This window comes from Eutrigla gurnardus, assembly GCF_963514095.1.
Source record: "Eutrigla gurnardus genome assembly, chromosome: 10".
Taxonomy (NCBI): Eukaryota; Metazoa; Chordata; class Actinopteri; order Perciformes; family Triglidae; genus Eutrigla; species Eutrigla gurnardus.
This window is the reverse complement of record NC_139924.1, coordinates 10,561,878-10,580,972: the sequence shown is the minus strand read 5'-3', so window position 1 is coordinate 10,580,972 and position 19,095 is coordinate 10,561,878. Positions and strand designations below refer to the sequence as shown.

At 43.7% G+C, this 19,095-nt stretch overlaps 1 protein-coding gene across 1 annotated transcript; it reads right to left on the bottom strand.

The window, feature by feature from the left end:
• Positions 1–44: 44 nt before the first annotated feature.
• On the bottom strand, positions 45–18,393 carry LOC311020426 (scavenger receptor cysteine-rich type 1 protein M130-like). The gene is made up of 24 exons (XM_084020448.1): positions 18,312–18,393; positions 18,029–18,198; positions 16,227–16,365; positions 15,843–15,875; positions 13,482–13,769; positions 12,691–13,018; positions 12,334–12,608; positions 11,274–11,597; positions 10,901–11,188; positions 9,845–10,168; positions 9,635–9,751; positions 9,002–9,316; positions 8,627–8,908; positions 7,573–7,896; positions 7,189–7,479; positions 4,759–5,082; positions 4,378–4,665; positions 3,535–3,858; positions 3,160–3,441; positions 2,177–2,500; positions 1,793–2,083; positions 1,200–1,562; positions 268–359; positions 45–169 (listed from the first exon to the last, which is right to left on the bottom strand). Exons 3-24 carry the CDS (start codon positions 16,270–16,272, stop codon positions 119–121), a joined length of 5,574 nt encoding a protein of 1,857 aa, XP_083876574.1. The 5' UTR covers positions 16,273–16,365; positions 18,029–18,198; positions 18,312–18,393; the 3' UTR covers positions 45–118.
• Between the last annotated feature and the right edge of the window lie 702 nt (positions 18,394–19,095).

The following is a 19,095-nucleotide window of genomic DNA, read 5'->3' as shown; positions in this document are numbered from 1 at the left end:
AAATCCAGAGGTATAGATGATGCAATATATCATAATATATAATATTTTTAGTTTCTCTACAGTAGTAGTGATAGTTTTCCCAGTTGAGCAGCTTCTTCCTCGCCAAACAGCAGCGAGATTATAACATTTCAGTGTCCATTTGTTTTTCTGACTTCTGCCCCCTGGTGGCCTGGAGAGAGACAGCACAGTTACAGAATCACTCCTCCAGCTTAATACATAGTGTTTGATTAAACTGAGTCGTACGTGGAATTAAGAAGTAAACAGTACCTTGCAGGAGGAATAAATGCCAGCGACGTACAACATCAAACTCAGCAGCAGGAGAATGAGAGCAAAGATGAAAACTGGTGTAAACACTGAAACTGAATCAGAATAAGAGTCATCACATGTTGATCAAACCTGTTAAAACTACAAACAATTAAACATGTTTACATGTTATTAGAAAATAAAAGTAACATGTTCAACAATGAAAACATTTTACAATTAACATTCCTTAGTATATGTTATATTTTCTTAAAAGGTATAATATGCAACAATTCCCTTAAAAATAAAAAAAAAAACAATGTATAGACTCATACAAACACAATCACTCTCAATCATCAGTTAGTGTGTGGTGGCGTCTATCTCCAGAGACTTTACCCTCTGCCTGTATGCTCTCCTTTCTTCTAATTTGCTTCTTATTTCTTATCAATTAGCGGGATGTGCAGCCAAACGTCAACTTCCAGGGCTGAGATATGAAGCCAACACTAAATGGCCAAATGAAGATGGCTCCAAAAGCCAATCAATCCCCATAGACCCCCATGTAAAACTGTCCAACTTTACAGCAGAAATGAACATATTTAAAGCCTGGTACAAAAAAACCTGTGTTTACCATACATGTATCTAATCTTCTGTTCATGAACACTATGGAGATGCATTTTATATAACTCATTAAGGTTTAAAGTATAGGGGAAACAGAGGGTATGGCCACTTTGAAGTCCAAGTCAGAAAATAACATTTAATCCTTCTGATTCACGGCTTTATTCTCACTAACAAGGGTCCCATTCACTATCGAGCTTGCACAACCCTTTTAGTTTATGTTTTTATATATATAAATATATATATAAAAAATAAAAATATATAAATAAAAACTCAACATACACTGGCAGAATCCCTGGAATCAGTGAATAATCTTACAAACCAAGATGAGCATGAACATTTACCTTTTTGACTCTGGTTTACAGTCTCCGTCAGCAGGTCAGAGACACTGAGAGACAGCAGACGGCTCGCAGACAAGATGTTATGAGAATAAAAGTTGATGTGATAAACACAGCTGTAGCTTCCTTGGTGGGTGGGGTCAGCAGCAGGAAACAGGAAGTGGGCAGAGTGATTGACACCTTTCTGGGTGTAGTTGTGTGCTGAGTTGGAGGAGGTGAAGGCGAGCAGGAAGGAGCCTCCTGGGTACTGTGGCTGGATGGAGCAGCTGATGGTGAATATAGAGCCTCTGATTACCTGAAACCCCTGCTGATGTGCCTCGGAGACCCCATCCGTGGTGGACACAGCGATGTCTGGTTGAACCAGCAGGTCTGTAAACACAAAGCATGATGAATCTATTGACTGTAACTTAAGCATATAAACATATGAAGGTTTATACACAATATGTCACAATAAAGCAGAAAGGAAAAAAAAAACCTCAACCACTTCTTTAATTTTTAGGATAACTTTAAAGCCCAGTTCAATAGAAACCACTGGCCATCACAGAGGACAGACACACTGGAAACATTACTGTCAGAGATGATGTCATTGATGGATTTACCTAAGCAGGTGATATCAAGGAAGTAGAATGAGGAATCTGGTTTTATACAGTCCCTCAGAGCAGATCCAGACTGAATACATTCAGATGTCATCTTCCATACAGGTCTTTTTGTGGACTCCTTTCTCCATGCTGCAGAAACAGCGGAGCCACAGTCCAGCTCTCTACAGAACACAGCTGCTTCCTTCAGGGTCCAGTCATCATTCCAATCCTTTACTGCTCTCCACTCTTTCTGGTGTTTCATCTCCAGTGTTCCAGTACAGCGACTGGATCCTCCCACCAACCTGACAGGTTCTGAACACAAACAAGAGAGTCATCAGTAAAAGAACAGAGTGAGTTTCAGTAGAACAGAAATGAACCAGGTCAAAGCTGCAGCTCCTCTTCTACCTGAGCAGGTGAGTCCAACAGCTTTTCCAGGTGAGCAGGTGTTTCTCTCTGAGCCTGAGCTTCTACAGTCCAGGAGAGCAGACTCATGGCCTCCACACTGGAACTCTCTGGTCCACGTTGGAGCCTCCACGTCTCCATAGAGCGCCCCCTGGAGGACTGAAGGAGCCCCACAGCCAAGCTCCCTGCAGACCACCTCTGCATCCTGTTGGTCAAAGTCAGCTTCACACACTGAGGACCACCACTGGTTCGACTGGTTAGTCTGGTTGGACTTCACCTCCAGTCTGCCTGAACACAGACTAGTCCCATTCACCAGCCTGACGGAGTCTGGAGAGAGAAAGAGATCATTTATCTTGTGTTGTACTGTTTAGCCTTTTTGCAAGTAACTTCATTATTCAGTATGTGATTTAGCTTTGTCAATAACTAACATTCACACCAATGATGCTAGTTTGAATCTGAATTTCAGTATGAGAGAGAGCTTCCGGGAACAAGACCACTTCTTTAGTTTTTGGTATGTTGTATGTAAAAAAGTTTCCTATGGAATGTCATGTTGTTATTTCTTGCTGTCATTATTTTTTATTTTGTTTCACCTGTCATGTTATTATCTGGATCATGCGATTGCCTCCCATAAGTTGTGGATACTATATAGGTTGCGGCCACACCTGTGTTATCTGTTTGTTATTAGCCTTAATGAAGACATAGAGTGGACAAAACATGTTGGCATTTGTAATGGTTTAGCCAATACAATAACTGCTTTTTATACTTCCTTTATGTAAAGTCTTCATACATTTCAGAGTCCCTGGGTTGCCTTCCTGTTTATCCTGTCTTTCCCCTGTTTTGCAAGATCAACCAACACATTTTGATCTTTGGTTGAATATTTACCACCAGATATATTTATTACCTAGAAAACACTGACTGTCACTGTGAGTGAGAAAGGGACCCAATGGAAACATTATTGTCAGAAGTGATGTCACTGATGGACCTACCTGAGCAAGTGATCTCCATGATGTTGGAAGAGGAACCTGGACTTAAACAGTCCCTCAGAACAGATCCAGACTGAATGCATTCAGATGTCATTTTCCATACAGGTCTGTCTGAGGACTCCTTTTTCTGTCTTATAGAAACAGTAGAGCCACAGTCCAGCTCTCTACAGAATACAGCTGCTTCCTTCAGAGTCCAGTCTGAGCTATCCACTGGTCTCCAGTCTCCCTGTTTCATCTCCAGTGTTCCAGTACAGCGACTGGATCCTCCCACCAACCTGACAGGTTCTGAACACAAACAAGAGAGTCATCAGTAAAAGAACAGAGTGAGTTTCAGTAGAACAGAAATGAACCAGATCAAAGCTGCAGCTCCTCTTCTACCTGAGCAGGTGAGTCCAACAGCTTTTCCAGGTGAGCAGGTGTTTCTATCTGAGCCTGAGCTTCTACAGTCCAGGAGAGCAGACTCATGGCCTCCACACTGGAACTCTTTGGTCCACGTTGGAGCCTCCACTTCTCCATAGAGCGCCCCCTGGAGGACTGAAGGAGCCCCACAGCCAAGCTCCCTGCAGACCACCTCTGCATCCTGCTGGTCAAAGTCAGCTTCACACACTGAGGACCACCACTGGTTAGACTGGTTAGTCTGGTTGGACTTCACCTCCAGTCTGCCTGAACACAGACTAGTCCCATTCACCAGCCTGACAGAGTCTGAGAGAGAGAGACTGTTGAGATTGGTATCTTGTGATTATCCATTTTAACATGTAAAACAAAAGTATTGGATAAAAAGCTTTGGAAATACTCTAACTGTAACATTCATGCCAATTATGTTAATCTGAATTCAAACTGAGCTAGAACTAGATCACTTCTTTACCCTTTAGGATGTCATTGGATAACTGGATAACTTTCAGTCAAATGGAAACCAGTGACTGTTAATGTGGCATTCTAGCATGGCCTTTTGATACATTTTAGGTGCACAACATACAATTATAACCCCCGCAGCGTCTACAAGCAGATGACTGGAGTCTACAACAAAATAAAAGTTACATCAGATACTTGGCTGTGACTTTTACAAACCAACGGATGTATTCAATTAGTATGATATTGTAAGACCTGGTTCAGTCTACATGATATCAGCTCAATTCTAGCACAATGGCCATGTCGGCCCAGATCAGAACGATAGTGAGTGTCACGGGCCAGACATCGAAGAGATTTCAGTGATGGACTTACCTGAGCAGCTGAGCTCCAGGATAAAGTTGGAGGAGCCTGGTTGTACAGAGTCCTTCAAAGCAGATCCAGACTTAACATAATCAGATCTGATGTGCCAAACTGGCCCATCTGAGGTCTCCTTTCTTCGTCTTGCAGAAACAGCGGAGCCACAGTCCAGCTCTCTACAGAATACAGCTGCTTCCTTCAGGGTCCAGTCGTAGAACCTATCATCCACTGGTCTCCAGTCTCCCTGTTTCATCTCCAGTGTTCCAGTACAGCGACTGGATCCTCCCACCAACCTGACAGGTTCTGAACACAAACAAGAGAGTCATCAGTAAAAGAACAGAGTGAGTTTCAGTAGAACAGAAATGAACCAGGTCAAAGCTGCAGCTCCTCTTCTACCTGAGCAGGTGAGTCCAACAGCTTTTCCAGGTGAGCAGGTGTTTCTATCTGAGCCTGAGCTTCTACAGTCCAGGAGACCAGACTCATGGCCTCCACACTGGAACTCGTTGGTCCACGTTGGAGCCTCCACTTCTCCATAGAGCGCCCCCTGGAGGACTGAAGGAGCCCCACAGCCAAGCTCCCTGCAGACCACCTCTGCATCCTGCTGGTCAAAGTCAGCTTCACACACTGAGGACCACCACTGGTTAGACTGGTTAGTCTGGTTGGACTTCACCTCCAGTCTGCCTGAACACAGACTAGTCCCATTCACCAGCCTGACAGAGTCTGAGAGAGGGAGAGCGAGAGGGAAAGAGAGAGAGCATTTCCAGCATGACATTGGGAAATGTTCAATTCACTCACATAAGATCTTTGTAGATCTAATGGATTAAAATGGATGTTTAAAAAAAACCTATAGAATCTACCAGATCAAGTAATTCTACCTGTTCAGTCTCTAGATCTCTAATGGACCTGGTGATGTATCTGTTATTGTGAATATAATTGGTGGCACCATTTCTTTGGTTTGGCGTTTACCAAAGTCCTCAAGTTTGCCTTATTCCAGATTTTTTTGGATCCGACTCACTGTTCCAACGAGACTCAAGGGCAAAGAAAGCATCTTTTGCAGGTTTGCATTTGACATTTATTGTTAGATGTGATACTGAAAACGAGAAGATCACTGGTTCTTTGTGCAGCTTGCTTCAAGTTGCTCCCTCCAGCGATGTCAGATACACTTTAAACCAATATTTGTGTAAATATAAGTATCAGATAGGACTCGGTATCAGTTGGTACTCAATAAAAAGGACTCTCATCACGATACCTAGTTTTCAGTCCCATTAATCTTTAACATCAGAAACTTGAAGGAGAAAACACAAGCAGCCAAAGCTGACCAGTCACAGTTCCTGTCCCCCGTCCATCGTCAACCGCTTATCCTGTATTCAGGGGCGCGGAGGGCTGGAGCCAATGCTAGCTGACATCGGACAAAGGCAGGGTTCACCCTGGACAGGACGCCAGTCTGTCACAGGGCTGACATGTAGAGACAGACAGGTCGCCAGTCTATCTCAGGGCTGACATGTAGAGACAGACAGATCGCCAGTCTATCACAGGGCTGACATGTAGAGACAGACAGGTCGCCACTCTATCACAGGGCTGACATGTAGAGACAGACAGGTAACCAGTCTATCACAGGGCTGACATGTAGAGACAGACAGGTCGCCAGTCTATCACAGGGCTGACATGTAGAGACAGACAGGTAACCAGTCTATCACAGGGCTGACATGTAGAGACAGACAGGTCGCCACTCTATCACAGGGCTGACATGTAGAGACAGACAGGTCGCCACTCTATCACAGGACTGACATGTAGAGACAGACAGGTCGCCAGTCTATCACAGGGCTGACATGTAGAGACAGACAGGTCGCCAGTCTATCACAGGACTGACATGTAGAGACAGACAGGTCGCCACTCTATCACAGGACTGACATGTAGAGACAGACAGGTAACCAGTCTATCACAGGGCTGACATGTAGAGACAGACAGGTAACCAGTCTATCACAGGGCTGACATGTGGAGACAGACAGGTAACCAGTCTATCACAGGGCTGACATGTAGAGACAGACAGGTCGCCAGTCTATCACAGGGCTGACATGTAGAGACAGACAGGTAACCAGTCTATCACAGGGCTGACATGTAGAGACAGACAGGTAACCAGTCTGTCACAGGGCTGACATGTAGAGACAGACAGGTAACCAGTCTATCACAAGGCTGACATGTAGAGACAGACAGGTAACCAGTCTATCACAGGGCTGACATGTAGAGACAGACAGGTCGCCAGTCTATCACAGGGCTGACATGTAGAGACAGACAGGTAACCAGTCTATCACAGGGCTGACATGTAGAGACAGACAGGTAACCAGTCTGTCACAGGGCTGACATGTAGAGACAGACAGGTCCCCATCCTGCATGTCTTTGGACTGTGGGAGGAAGCTGGAGAACCCGGAGAGAACCCACGCTAACACGGAGAGAACATGCAAACTCCACACAGAAGGAACCCGAAGCGGTGCCCCTCTCGCTGTGAGGCGACAGTGCTAACCACTACACCGCAGTGCTGCCCCCCATTCCTGTCACCTCCATCAGAAACCCAGCCCTGAATTGTACATGTTTGGGGAGATGCACATCATCTACAGTGTAACCCTCTAACATATAACTAGGAATCAAACTTCAGATGTTTGAAGCACTGAGCTTCTAAGACAAAGATCCCTTCTTGACCCTTTCAAATGCCATTGCCCTGGATAACTCTACAGTTCAGTCACATAGAAACCACAGACTGTCACTGTGATAAAATTAGAAACACAATGGAATCATTACTGTCATATATGAAGTCAGTGATGGATTTACCTGAGCAGGTGATCTCCAGGATGTCCAAAGAGGATACTGGTCTTACACAGTCCCTCAGAAAAGACTGAGACCGAAGACAGTAAGATGTGATCCGCCACACTTGTCTTTCTGAGGACTCCTTTTTCCATCTTATAGAAACAGCAGAGCCACAGTCCAGCTCTCTACAGAATACAGCTGCTTCCTTCAGGGTCCAGTCATCAGTCCAATCCTTTACTGGTCTCCACTCTTTCTGGTGTTTCATCTCCAGTGTTCCAGTACAGCGACTGGATCCTCCCACCAACCTGACAGGTTCTGAACACAAACAATAGAGTCATCAGTAAAAGAACAGAGTGAGTTTCAGTAGAACAGAAATGAACCAGGTCAAAGCTGCAGCTCCTCTTCTACCTGAGCAGGTGAGTCCAACAGCTTTTCCAGGTGAGCAGGTGTTTCTCTCTGAGCCTGAGCTTCTACAGTCCAGGAGAGCAGACTCATGGCCTCCACACTGGAACTCTTTGGTCCACGTTGGAGCCTCCCCTTCTCCATAGAGCGCCCCCTGGAGGACTGAAGGAGCCCCACAGCCAAGCTCCCTGCAGACCACCTCTGCATCCTGCTGGTCAAAGTCAGCTTCACACACTGAGGACCACCACTGGTTCGACTGGTTAGTCTGGTTGGACATCACCTCCAGTCTGCCTGAACACAGACTAGTCCCATTCACCAGCCTGACAGAGTCTGGAGAGAGAGACTGCATTGAGTTCAGGTGTAAGATCTTGTATACCTACATGCACCAGATCCCTGGTCTCTCTACTGGCAGCAGATGTTTGTCTAAGTGAGTTTCTTTGCTTTTACATTTATGTTTGCAGTACCTCTATGCTTGATATTCAGTCAGTGTCACAACACCATCGCTGATGTAAGCTGCTATGAATTGTCCAGAACATGTCGTAATGACAAATGCCAGTTTAAACAGTTCGCATTAATGCAAATGGCTGTATGCTCATACACTGGACCTGACGAGAAAAAAAAAAGAAATCAACCCAAGTCTAACGCTGATCTTCTAATATAACTAGCCATCTCCCCGAGACATGCATGTGATGCGCATGTCATCTCAGAACCTTCCGTATTATCAGGTAATCTCTTGCTTGCCGTTTTTAATTTCTGAATATGACCCAGTTCTGTGCGGTCACTGTATCTACATTATGGGCAGAAAGTTTGCAGTGAATATGTCTTTGTTATGTGTCTTAATGGAAATCAGGTGATCAGTGTTTTTTTTTTTGTTTAAATGTCTTCATGTTGTTTTCACTCTCAGAAATCTAAACCACCACAACTTCTTTACCTTTAAGGATGTCATTGTCTTGAATAACTTAACAGTTTAGTCAAATGGAAACCACTGACTGTCACTGAGACGGAGGAAGGAACACACTGGAAACATCGCTGTCAGAGATCATGTCACTGATGGACTTACCTGAGCAGGTGATCTCAAGGATGTCTGAAGAGGAATCTGGTGTTACACAGTCCCTTAGAGCAGATCCAGACTGAGCACACTCCAATGTCATCTTCCAAACAGGTCTGTCTGAGGACATCTTTCTCCATCCTGTAGAAACAGCAGAGCCACAGTCCAGCTCTCTACAGAATACAGCTGCTTCCTTCAGGGCCCAGTATGAGCTAGCCACTGGTCTCCACTCTCCCTGATTGATCTCCAGTGATCCAGTACAGCGACTGGATCCTCCAACCAACCTGACAGGTTCTGAACACAAACAAGAGAGTCATCAGTAAAAGAACAGAGTGAGTTTCAGTAGAACAGAAATGAACCAGGTCAAAGCTGCAGCTCCTCTTCTACCTGAGCAGGTGAGTCCAACAGCTTTTCCAGGTGAGCAGGTGTTTCTATCTGAGCCTGAGCTTCTACAGTCCAGGAGAGCAGACTCATGGCCTCCACACTGGAACGCTTTGGTCCACGTTGGAGCTTCCCCTTCTCCATAGAGCGCCCCCTGGAGGACTGAAGGAGCCCCACAGCCAAGCTCCCTGCAGACCACCTCTGCATCCTGCTGGTCAAAGTCAGCTTCACATACTGAGGACCACCACTGGTTAGACTGGTTGGACTTCACCTCCAGTCTGCCTGAACACACACTAGTCCCATTCACCAGCCTGACAGAGTCTGAGAGAGAGATTGTTGAGATTATTTTGTGATTATCTATTTAGTTTTCTTATATGAAACAGTTACTCATTATTGTACTTGTATCATTCACACCAATTATGCAATTTTGAATGTGAATGTGACTTTGAGAGAGGAACACTGAGCTTCCAGTAACAACACAATTTCTTTCGTTTTTAGGATGTCATTGTTCTGGATAATTTTACAGTTCAGTCAAATGAAAACCACTGACTGTCACTGTAACAGAGGAAGGAAGACCCTGGAACTATCACTGTGACAAATTACATCATTAATGGACTTACTTGAGCAGGTGATCTCAGAATACATCTGCTTTCTGCCGGGTCCAGTGATAGCTATACACTGCTCTCCACTCTTTCTGGTGTTTCATCTCCAGTGTTCCAGTACAGCGACTGGATCCTCCCACCAACCTGACAGGTTCTGAACACAAACAAGAGAGTCATCAGTAAAAGAACAGAGTGAGTTTCAGTAGAACAGAAATGAACCAGGTCAAAGCTGCAGCTCCTCTTCTACCTGAGCAGGTGAGTCCAACAGCTTTTCCAGGTGAGCAGGTGTTTCTATCTGAGCCTGAGCTTCTACAGTCCAGGAGAGCAGACTCATGGCCTCCACACTGGAACTCGTTGGTCCACGTTGGAGCCTCCCCTTCTCCATAGAGCGCCCCCTGGAGGACTGAAGGAGCCCCACAGCCAAGCTCCCTGCAGACCACCTCTGCATCCTGCTGGTCAAAGTCAGCTTCACACACTGAGGACCACCACTGGTTCGACTGGTTAGTCTGGGTGGACTTCACCTCCAGTCTGCCTGAACACAGACTAGTCCCATTCACCAGCCTGACAGAGTCTGAAAGAGAGAGATTTCATATTTACAGTACTGCACAGAACATATTTAAATTCATGTACACATTGGTAAGATAAAGTACCTTCATAAAAGTGCTGTTCTTTTTAACAAAAACTCACACCCAGGTAAATAAAACATCTTTAAACTGCAGCTCCTCATCGTTGAGAATGCATACTGTACTGTAATTTCCCTGTAACACAACTGCTGTTCAAAGGTCTCCACATCGTTTAATGACTCCTTAACTCCAGCCACCATCTCGACCTGACAATTATAGCCACAGACTATCCTCCATTTAGTGTTTTTCTGCTGATAGACACCGCCAGTTTAGTCTTCAACAACAGAAAGTTCAGTAGTTGCCACTATTCCTGATAAATCTTTTGAAACCTGCACTCAAAATAAAACTGGTCAAGGTAGCCTTTTAACACACTGGTTAACCGACAGCCATTTACTGCATGTCATCCCCTCTCTCTCCCCCCTTCCTGACTAGCACTATCCAATAAAAACAAAAAGACTAACAATTAATCTTAAAAAAAACGCAAGTTAAAACAGTGAAGACCTACCAAGTCAGTTACATGCAAAGAATGGGTGAAACACAGAGAGGCAGCAGTCCATTTTCTTGTGGAATTCCAACATATAAAATTATTTGACATGAAATTAAAAAAAGTTAAATTCTCTACCCTTTACTGTCATAATACATAAGAATACTGTAAGAGATGGTGTCATTGATGGAATTACCTGAGCAGGTGATCTCCGTGATGTCGGAAGAAGAATATGGTGTTACACAGTCTCTCACAGCAGATCCAGACTTAAGGCAGTCAGATGACATCGTCCACAGGGGTTTGACTGGGTACTCCCTTTGTTTTCTTGCAGAAACAGCGGAGCCACAGTCCAGCTCTCTACAGAACACAGCTGCTTCCTTCAGGGTCCAGTCGTAGTTCCAATCATCCACTGGTCTCCAGCCTCCCTGATTGACCTCCAGTGATCCAGTACAGCGACTGGATCCTCCCACCAACCTGACAGGTTCTGAACAGAAACAATCAGTAAAAGAACAGAGTGAGTTTCAGTAGAACAGAAATGAACCAGGTCAAAGCTGCAGCTCCTCTTCTACCTGAGCAGGTGAGTCCAACAGCTTTTCCAGGTGAGCAGGTGTTTCTATCTGAGCCTGAGCTTCTACAGTCCAGGAGAGCAGACTCATGGCCTCCACACTGGAACTCTCTGGTCCACGTTGGAGCCTCCCCTTCTCCATAGAGCGCCCCCTGGAGGACTGAAGGAGCCCCACAGCCAAGCTCCCTGCAGACCACCTCTGCATCCTGCTGGTCAAAGTCAGCTTCACACACTGAGGACCACCACTGGTTAGACTGGTTAGTCTGGTTGGACTTCACCTCCAGTCTGCCTGAACACAGACTAGTCCCATTCACCAGCCTGACAGAGTCTGGAGAGAGATTGTTGAAATAGTTATGTAGCATTATTGCTTGTAGCAGATTCAATAATTGATAATTAGTTAATATGAAAACATAAAACGATAATTAATAACTCAATTATGGATCCTGAAATAGTAATTAGTGTAGAAAGGTGAAGGAGAGTGATGAAAATCAGTTTTAAGACATTTAGTTTTTAGTATAGTTAATTTAGGATGCCATCCAATTTTGAAAAAACAGGGGAAACTTTTCAACATTTGATATTCAACAATTAAGTCTGAATCTCAGGGTTGCTACGGTGTTCTTGATATGCTGTGACTTATGATTTTGTATACACAAAAATCTATTTATCAAGTTATTTTAAATGAGGTGTGAATTGAACTAACTACACAAACAAGTTGGCTGTTGGTTTCAGCCTACAAGCGGCGGCTAGCGAGAGACACAGTATTGAAATCTCCCAAGCAATCAAGACAAGAATTTCTTCTTCTTTTGTTGTAATGTTCTTATTCTTTCTGTCATCATCGCAACAGTTATCCTGTGATGATCTATTTTGTGATCTTGTATGACATGTAAATACTAAATAAAATGTAATTTAGCTTTGGCATTAATGTAACTGTAACATTTGTCAATGATTTTAGAATGTAATTACTTTACAGTTCAGACATATGAAAACCATTGAGTGTCACTGTGATAAAGGGAGCAAAACAATGGAAACATCACTGTAGGAGATAACATCACCGATGGACTGACCTGAGCAGGTGATGTCCAGGATCTGAGAAGAGGAATGTGGTTTTGCACAGTCCCTCGGAACAGATTCTGAGTGAATGCATTCAGATTTGATCCACCACACAGGACTGACTGAGGACTCCTTTCTCTGTCTTGTAGAAATAGCAGAGCCACAGTCCAGCTTCCTACAGAACAGAGCCGCATCCTTCAGGCTCCACTCAAAATCAAGTACTGCTCTCCACTCTTTCTGGTGTTTCATCTCCAGTGATCCAGTACAGCGACTGGATCCTCCCACCAACCTGACAGGTTCTGAACACAAACAAGAGAGTCATCAGTAAAAGAACAGAGTGAGTTTCAGTAGAACAGAAATGAACACAGAACACAGCTCCTCTTCTACCTGAGCAGGTGAGTCCAACAGCTTTTCCAGGTGAGCAGGTGTTTCTATCTGAGCCTGAGCTTCTACAGTCCAGGAGAGCAGACTCATGGCCTCCACACTGGAACGCTTTGGTCCACGTTGGAGCCTCCACTTCTCCATAAAGTGCCCCCTGGAGGACTGAAGGAGCCCCACAGCCAAGCTCCCTGCAGACCACCTCTGCATCCTGCTGGTCAAAGTCAGCTTCACACACTGAGGACCACTGGTTAGACTGGTTGGACTTCACCTCCAGTCTGCCTGAACACAGACTAGTCCCATTCACCAGCCTGACGGAGTCTGGAGAGAGAGACCTTTAACATTTACAGTACTGCACAGAACATATTTAAATATACACATATGAAAAAATAACTATTTAAAAGTGATGTTCTGCTGTTGTTGTTTGTTTTTTTGTTTTTTTAATAAAAACCCATACCCCAGTAAAATCATCTTCAAACTGCAGCTCCTCATCTTTTTTACAAGAATATTTACAGTATTGCACAGATACATTTACATATGTATGTACTGTATTAGACCCAATCTGTCCTCTGACATACACAGCCAGTTTGGTTTCTGTCAGTTGCCACTTTACGTTAAAATAGTGAAGAAGGTGCCAAGTCAGTTACCCTCAGGGAAAGTGACACATTTCCACAATGCCCAAACTATGAAATTTGACATGCATTAAATAAAAGGTAGTCCACTTTTCTATCCTCTAATGTGATACTACATGACATTACTGTTCGAGTGTTGCTGGTGGACTTACCTGAGCAGGTGATCTCCAGGCAGATGCCCAAGGCACTTGGTGTTACACAGTCCCTCAGAGCAGATCCAGAGTGAACACAATCAGACCTGATCCACCACAAATAGTTTTTGTGTGAGGAATGCTCTTTCTCTACTATAGACACAACAGAGCCACAGTCCAGCTCTCTACAAACTACAGTTGCTTTCTTCAGGGTCCCGTGGTAGCCACACGCTGGTCTCCACTCTCCCTTGTGTTTCATCTCCAGTGTTCCAGTACAGCGACTGGACCCTCCCACCAACCTGACAGGCTCTGAACACAAACAAGAGAGTCAGCAATAAGACAAGAACGTTTAGTACTTCCCAATCTCAGATAATTTCCAAGGGTTAACCAGTGCTACAGTGGTTTTTGTTCACAGCTACATTATTTTTTTAAATCCACGGATTATTTCTGTGGTCTATGAATTGGATTGTGATTGTTTGTTCATACTTTTTATATGGAATGTTTTAATTCTAAATGCTGAATTAACAGAATGAATCACATTTGCATTGTTTTTACTCTACACTTAGGTGCAGTTTAATTGTCTAGGGCAGGGCTAGATTTTCTGGGCCTTTTAGTAGAAAGAAATATGAAACATTCTGGCCGTATAGTGGCCGCAAGGCGCGCGGCCACAGCAATCCTCACCGCGCGCTCCCGCTACGTTCTTCTTCGTGTTCTTTACGCGCCTGAATTTGATCTGATGACCGTTCCGTCTCATTGAATCGCCACAATGTCGCTTTCTATTTCCAAAAAAGGGAAAGTTGACACAGAAAACATGGTATTTTGATGAGCTGCTGCACTCTTCAGACTCATGGTGTGAGCGGTACTGGAGCGGAACCGGGCCGGCACTTTTAAAATAAAAATGCCATGCGTCTCTGTCCAAAATCCCCTCCTCTCGCGCTGCCTGCTCGCTCAGATCTGCTCGGCTCACATGCGCTGACGCAAGCTGAGTGTTTACTAGAAATATGTGCAAACGGACTTGTCAGTAAAGTCATGTTCGTGTGAGTGCAGCCGCAGACTATGTTAATTAAAGGTCCCATATTATACAGTTTTTCATCAATTCCACACAGCTGTCAGAGGTCCAACAACACTGTATTCAATATGCGTTGCCCCAAACCCATCCGTGGTCCTGAATTTCAGCTCTCTAAATGTTGCTCAAATGAGCTCTGCTGAGCTCTCCTGAGAACAGGCTGGTTCTGTGCCTGCACCTTTAAATGCTAATGAGCTCTGTCTGTCATCCTACTTGGAGAGCGACAAGACAATGCCACTTATGCTAGCGGCAGCATGCGCCATGTTTACGTATGGTTGGGACAGATCCTTTTATGAGGGTCAGTGTCAAAGCAAAGCCAGCTTTGTACTGACCCTCGTTACTGAAGCAGTCCGATGTGAAGTTGTTAGTACACACATACAAGCTAACACGAACTGTAGCCAGCACATTGTCGTAGCCGGCACATTTAAATGAAACGCAAGAGACCAGACCCGGACTGTCGTGAACGGCGCTCTGTCGGACACGTGCCCCCGGGTTCCGTCCGACTGGAGGCAGCAGTGAAGATGCACCAGAGCGCGTGAGACAGAGGGAGCATCGTCTCCAGCTTCACCCGCATCTGGAATTATTACGGAGCACCAGCCGGATCACCCAGCGCCACAACTGGCAAGTCGAGCGGCGCTCTCCCCGCTGTGTTGCGAAACGCCCCCTCTCGGATATCTCCTATCATCGCACATTAGAGTTTACAAGGAGTTCATCTATGCAAATGACTCCCTTCGTTATGTAAGGACAGGAGCTGCATCTGAACAGCCCGTAGGAGCGCTGTTATACCAGTGGGTTGGCTGCAGAGACCATGCAGGAGTCGCTTGTTTTCCTCATTCTGGGAGTTGACAGGCTCAGGGAGGACCAGTTTATAGGTGTGGAGACCAGAGAAAACATGTTTTTCATAATATGGGACCTTTAAATAAGCATTGGTTTTTGATAAGCTGTGACTCTGAGTTAACCTATTTCTACCTGTATTTTTTATGAACTGTTAAGATGTTGCAATTTGAGTAAACCTATAACTTATATTTTACTTGATACAATAAAGACAATATGCACTCATATATGTCGTTAGCTATTTATGTGATGCTCATTATCTTCAAGCCATATTTTTTCGGCCCCTCATTTTGGATCATTTCCATCAAACGGCCCTCATTCAAAACTAATTGAATAGCCTTGGTCTAGGGTATTCGCCCATGATCATTTAATCTCTTTTTCTGGGGTAGTATTACTTGTTATATGTTGTTGCATGAAAATGCATTTCCAACTGCTATAAATCTTTACTGCCTGCTCTCCGTTATATACATGTATATACATACCGTTGTCGCTGTGGATTTCCTCTGCCTGGAGACCTGAGTCAGAAAATAATAAATAAATAATCAATAAACATCAACAGACATTAGGTGCTTAGAAGAAGATTTGGAGTTCTCTTAATAGTCCAGGTTGGGTAAGGTTTAGTACTATTCATTAAGAATTTATTTGCATCTCAGTTGATGCTCTGGTCCGTGTTCGTGAATGTTAATGTAAGGAACATCTTATTGTCTGATGAAGTAGTTTTAACACAATCTAATTACATCACTTGTAATGTAATGAGGATTCTGGTGAAAGCAATTGGCCACATTCCAGCAAAAACTATTGATGCATTCATATATCCATAAGGATGGACAGCAACATTCACCTTTCAGATCCCAGCAGAGTCCTACCTGAACTCCAGAGCAACGCCAAGAGCACCAACAATATGAGATCCATGTCCAGCGTCGTCAAAACCTGGCTTCCGCCGTCTTACTTTGGCTCCTCTTTCTTTCTTTCTAGTTGTCAGTGCTGCTGAATTCCATCACTGTGCTGTGAATCAGAAAGGACAAAAAGAAATACATAAATTGTGGATATCCAAACAAGTAGCTCTTAGATTTTCTGTGATCCAGACATTTTGAGGCAGTGGTTTCCATGTCTGTCAAAGTGGGGAAATTGTGCAGGTGAGGGAAGTGGAAACTAAGTATGAGAGCACCCAAAAAGTCTGTATATGTTTTCTGAAATACTTTTGCATTATCTTTGCATTCCCTCTGACCCATGGAGAAATAGTCAAATGTGCTGATTTATGTTGACTGTAATGTACGTTTTTAAACATGGACCCCAGGGAAACTAGCTGTGCACACATAATGGAGATAATAAACTAAAGAAAGGGGCATCAGCGATAGGCAGGTATTTTTTCCATATGGGGGGGCACATGAAACCAACTTACTCAGTGGTAATAATGAAGTCTCTAATAGGCATGATGAAGGAACCAAAGTCAGGTGCAGTCTTGCCAGAGCAGTACTCTTTAGGATCCACTCTGCTCACCACACAATTTAGAAAAAGAAGGCATCGGGAACATCAACTCCAAAGGAGTTCTCCTGAGCAAAAGTGCTCAGTATGACCTCACCATCACTAACACCCCTTTTCTTCAGCAAAACAAACTTACGGCATTTTGGAGGCACCCCTGTTCCAAATAGTGGCATCTCATGGAATATGACATTGTTCGAGCCAAGGCTGCTGTGACATCAACATTACAAAAAAGGAATAGAAAAAGACGGCCACCGCACACTGATAAGACTCTGCTGATATGCTTTTATTATGAACAACGTGTTTTTCGCTTTCAGCGTCGTCAGGTTCGCCTCTGGCGTTGCTGGGTGTGTTCATATACCTTCGGTCACATGACCCAAACCATCAACAGATGGCAACAAAGTTTTTAAAAAAAGGAATTAGAAGCTTCCTACTTCCCTCCGCCTCCCACTAGTGATAGTGGTACGACCCGAGGGACAGACACAGCCCTGCGTGCTGATTGGACAGGATGACCCCGGGCTTTGTTGATATTTTGCAAAACAAACAACAGGCTCTACGTGCACGTAGAGGCGCGCTTTTTTTGTCTAAATTAGAAGATAAAGATTAGATTTATGTTGTTTTATCGGAGCATAGTGTCAGCTTCGGTGAATATGATCAAAAAAATGTTGTCGACTGGGACTTTAATGTGGTATATTCAAGTGACACATTGTGCATCTATCTTCACTTGCATCTTCCTATATGAGGCAGACAGTGATTTAATGCTGCTGGCATGCATGGCATGTTTAATCCAAACAGTCAAACTGTAATAAATGAACTGCAGTGTGAACACAGAGCTGAGCAGCTGCAGCACACATCGATCACACAGCTGTAAACTCTGCAAGACATAGTGAACACCAACAAGAAAGCACTGAGACGTGTCTGCAGTTGTTTTATTCGTGAATTTTCAAACATTTTGAAAACTCGACCATATGTACCATTTTAAGCTGTTATATCATGTATTGTTCTGATATATTTGGATGTTTTACTTCTTCAGGAAGTATTGAGTCGGTGCCAATCCATCTGGCAAACTTTCAAACAAAAACTAAACTGTATGCCGGGACACGTCGGAACAGTTTGAGGAACAGGAATGTCTGTTCTGTATGTAACAAAGTACACAACTAAGTTAAGTTAGAGGAGATACACGTACCTCCAGGTTCCAGGCTCAGTCTCTGAGTGGCATAGTATCAGCACACTGGGGTGGCATTAATAACCACCAACAGTGTGCCACTCCCAGAGTTGCTGAACTGTTGCACAGATACCCGAGAAGACACAGAACTCTCCACAAAACACTTGCCCACTCCTGTGAAATCTGTGAATCTGTGAAATCAGGAGACAGTAGAGGGTCTCAATTCTGTTAAAAGAGGACTCAAATGTAGGACACCAGTTGGGAGCAGGCAGAGAGAAATACACAGAGTAAACTAAGTACTAACCAGTAATGCACGAGAAATACAAATGCAGACGACCTGACAACTGACAGAGAGAAAGAACACGAACTAAACACAAGGGACTAATTAACTGATGAAAGACAGACGGATAGAAGAAAAGCGGGAAAAAGACAGAGGCAGGAAGTAAAGCAAAACATGATACACATGCTACATGAGACTAGTGACTATCAAAATAAAACAGAAAACAGGACCATGACAAAATTCACTGTATTTTGCATACAACTTCCCAGAAGTGCTGCATTGCTGATGTCTCATGCTACAACAAAAAACATATGGATTTATCTTACACGCTAACCAGGATAATCACAACATTGACAAAGAATCTAATTGATACAGTAATAAATATACTTACATTTAAGTTCTCTAGATTACAATAAGTCCGGACTCTGTTAACAGAAATTATAGACATATATAAATAACTGATTTCACATCAAATTTAGCTAGATAAGCTAACCTTAGCTGCATCAGGTTAACGCTGGGTCTGACTGGCCTGTAGCTCATAATTTAGGACTAAAAAGCAGTAAATGAGTACTTACATGTCTTCACATGCACAAGCTCGAACTGGTCCTCTCAGTGCCACGTGCTTGTCATAGCAATGTTCGTCAATTGTCGCCTCAATTTTTTTTGTTTTATAACACATAATTTAATTCCAGAGAATAATACATTTTGAGACAGACACTTTTTAATAATAAATAATAAATAAATAAAATTGTGGTGTATATGAGCAAATATATATATATATATATATATATATATATATTATTATTTT

What these genes read in the sequence shown, in the direction of transcription:
- LOC311020426 (XM_084020448.1), bottom strand. Translation starts at nt 16,272, where the DNA reads ATGGATCTCATATTGTTGGTGCTCTTGGCGTTGCTCTGGAGTTCAG. An exon ending in GGCGTTGCTCTGGAGTTCAG is followed by an intron (nt 15,876 to 16,226) that starts GTAGGACTCTGC and finishes TTTCTGACTCAG; the next exon opens with GTCTCCAGGCAGAGGAAATC. An exon ending in TCAGGTAGAAGAGGAGCTGT is followed by an intron (nt 12,609 to 12,690) that starts GTTCTGTGTTCA and finishes AGAACCTGTCAG; the next exon opens with GTTGGTGGGAGGATCCAGTC.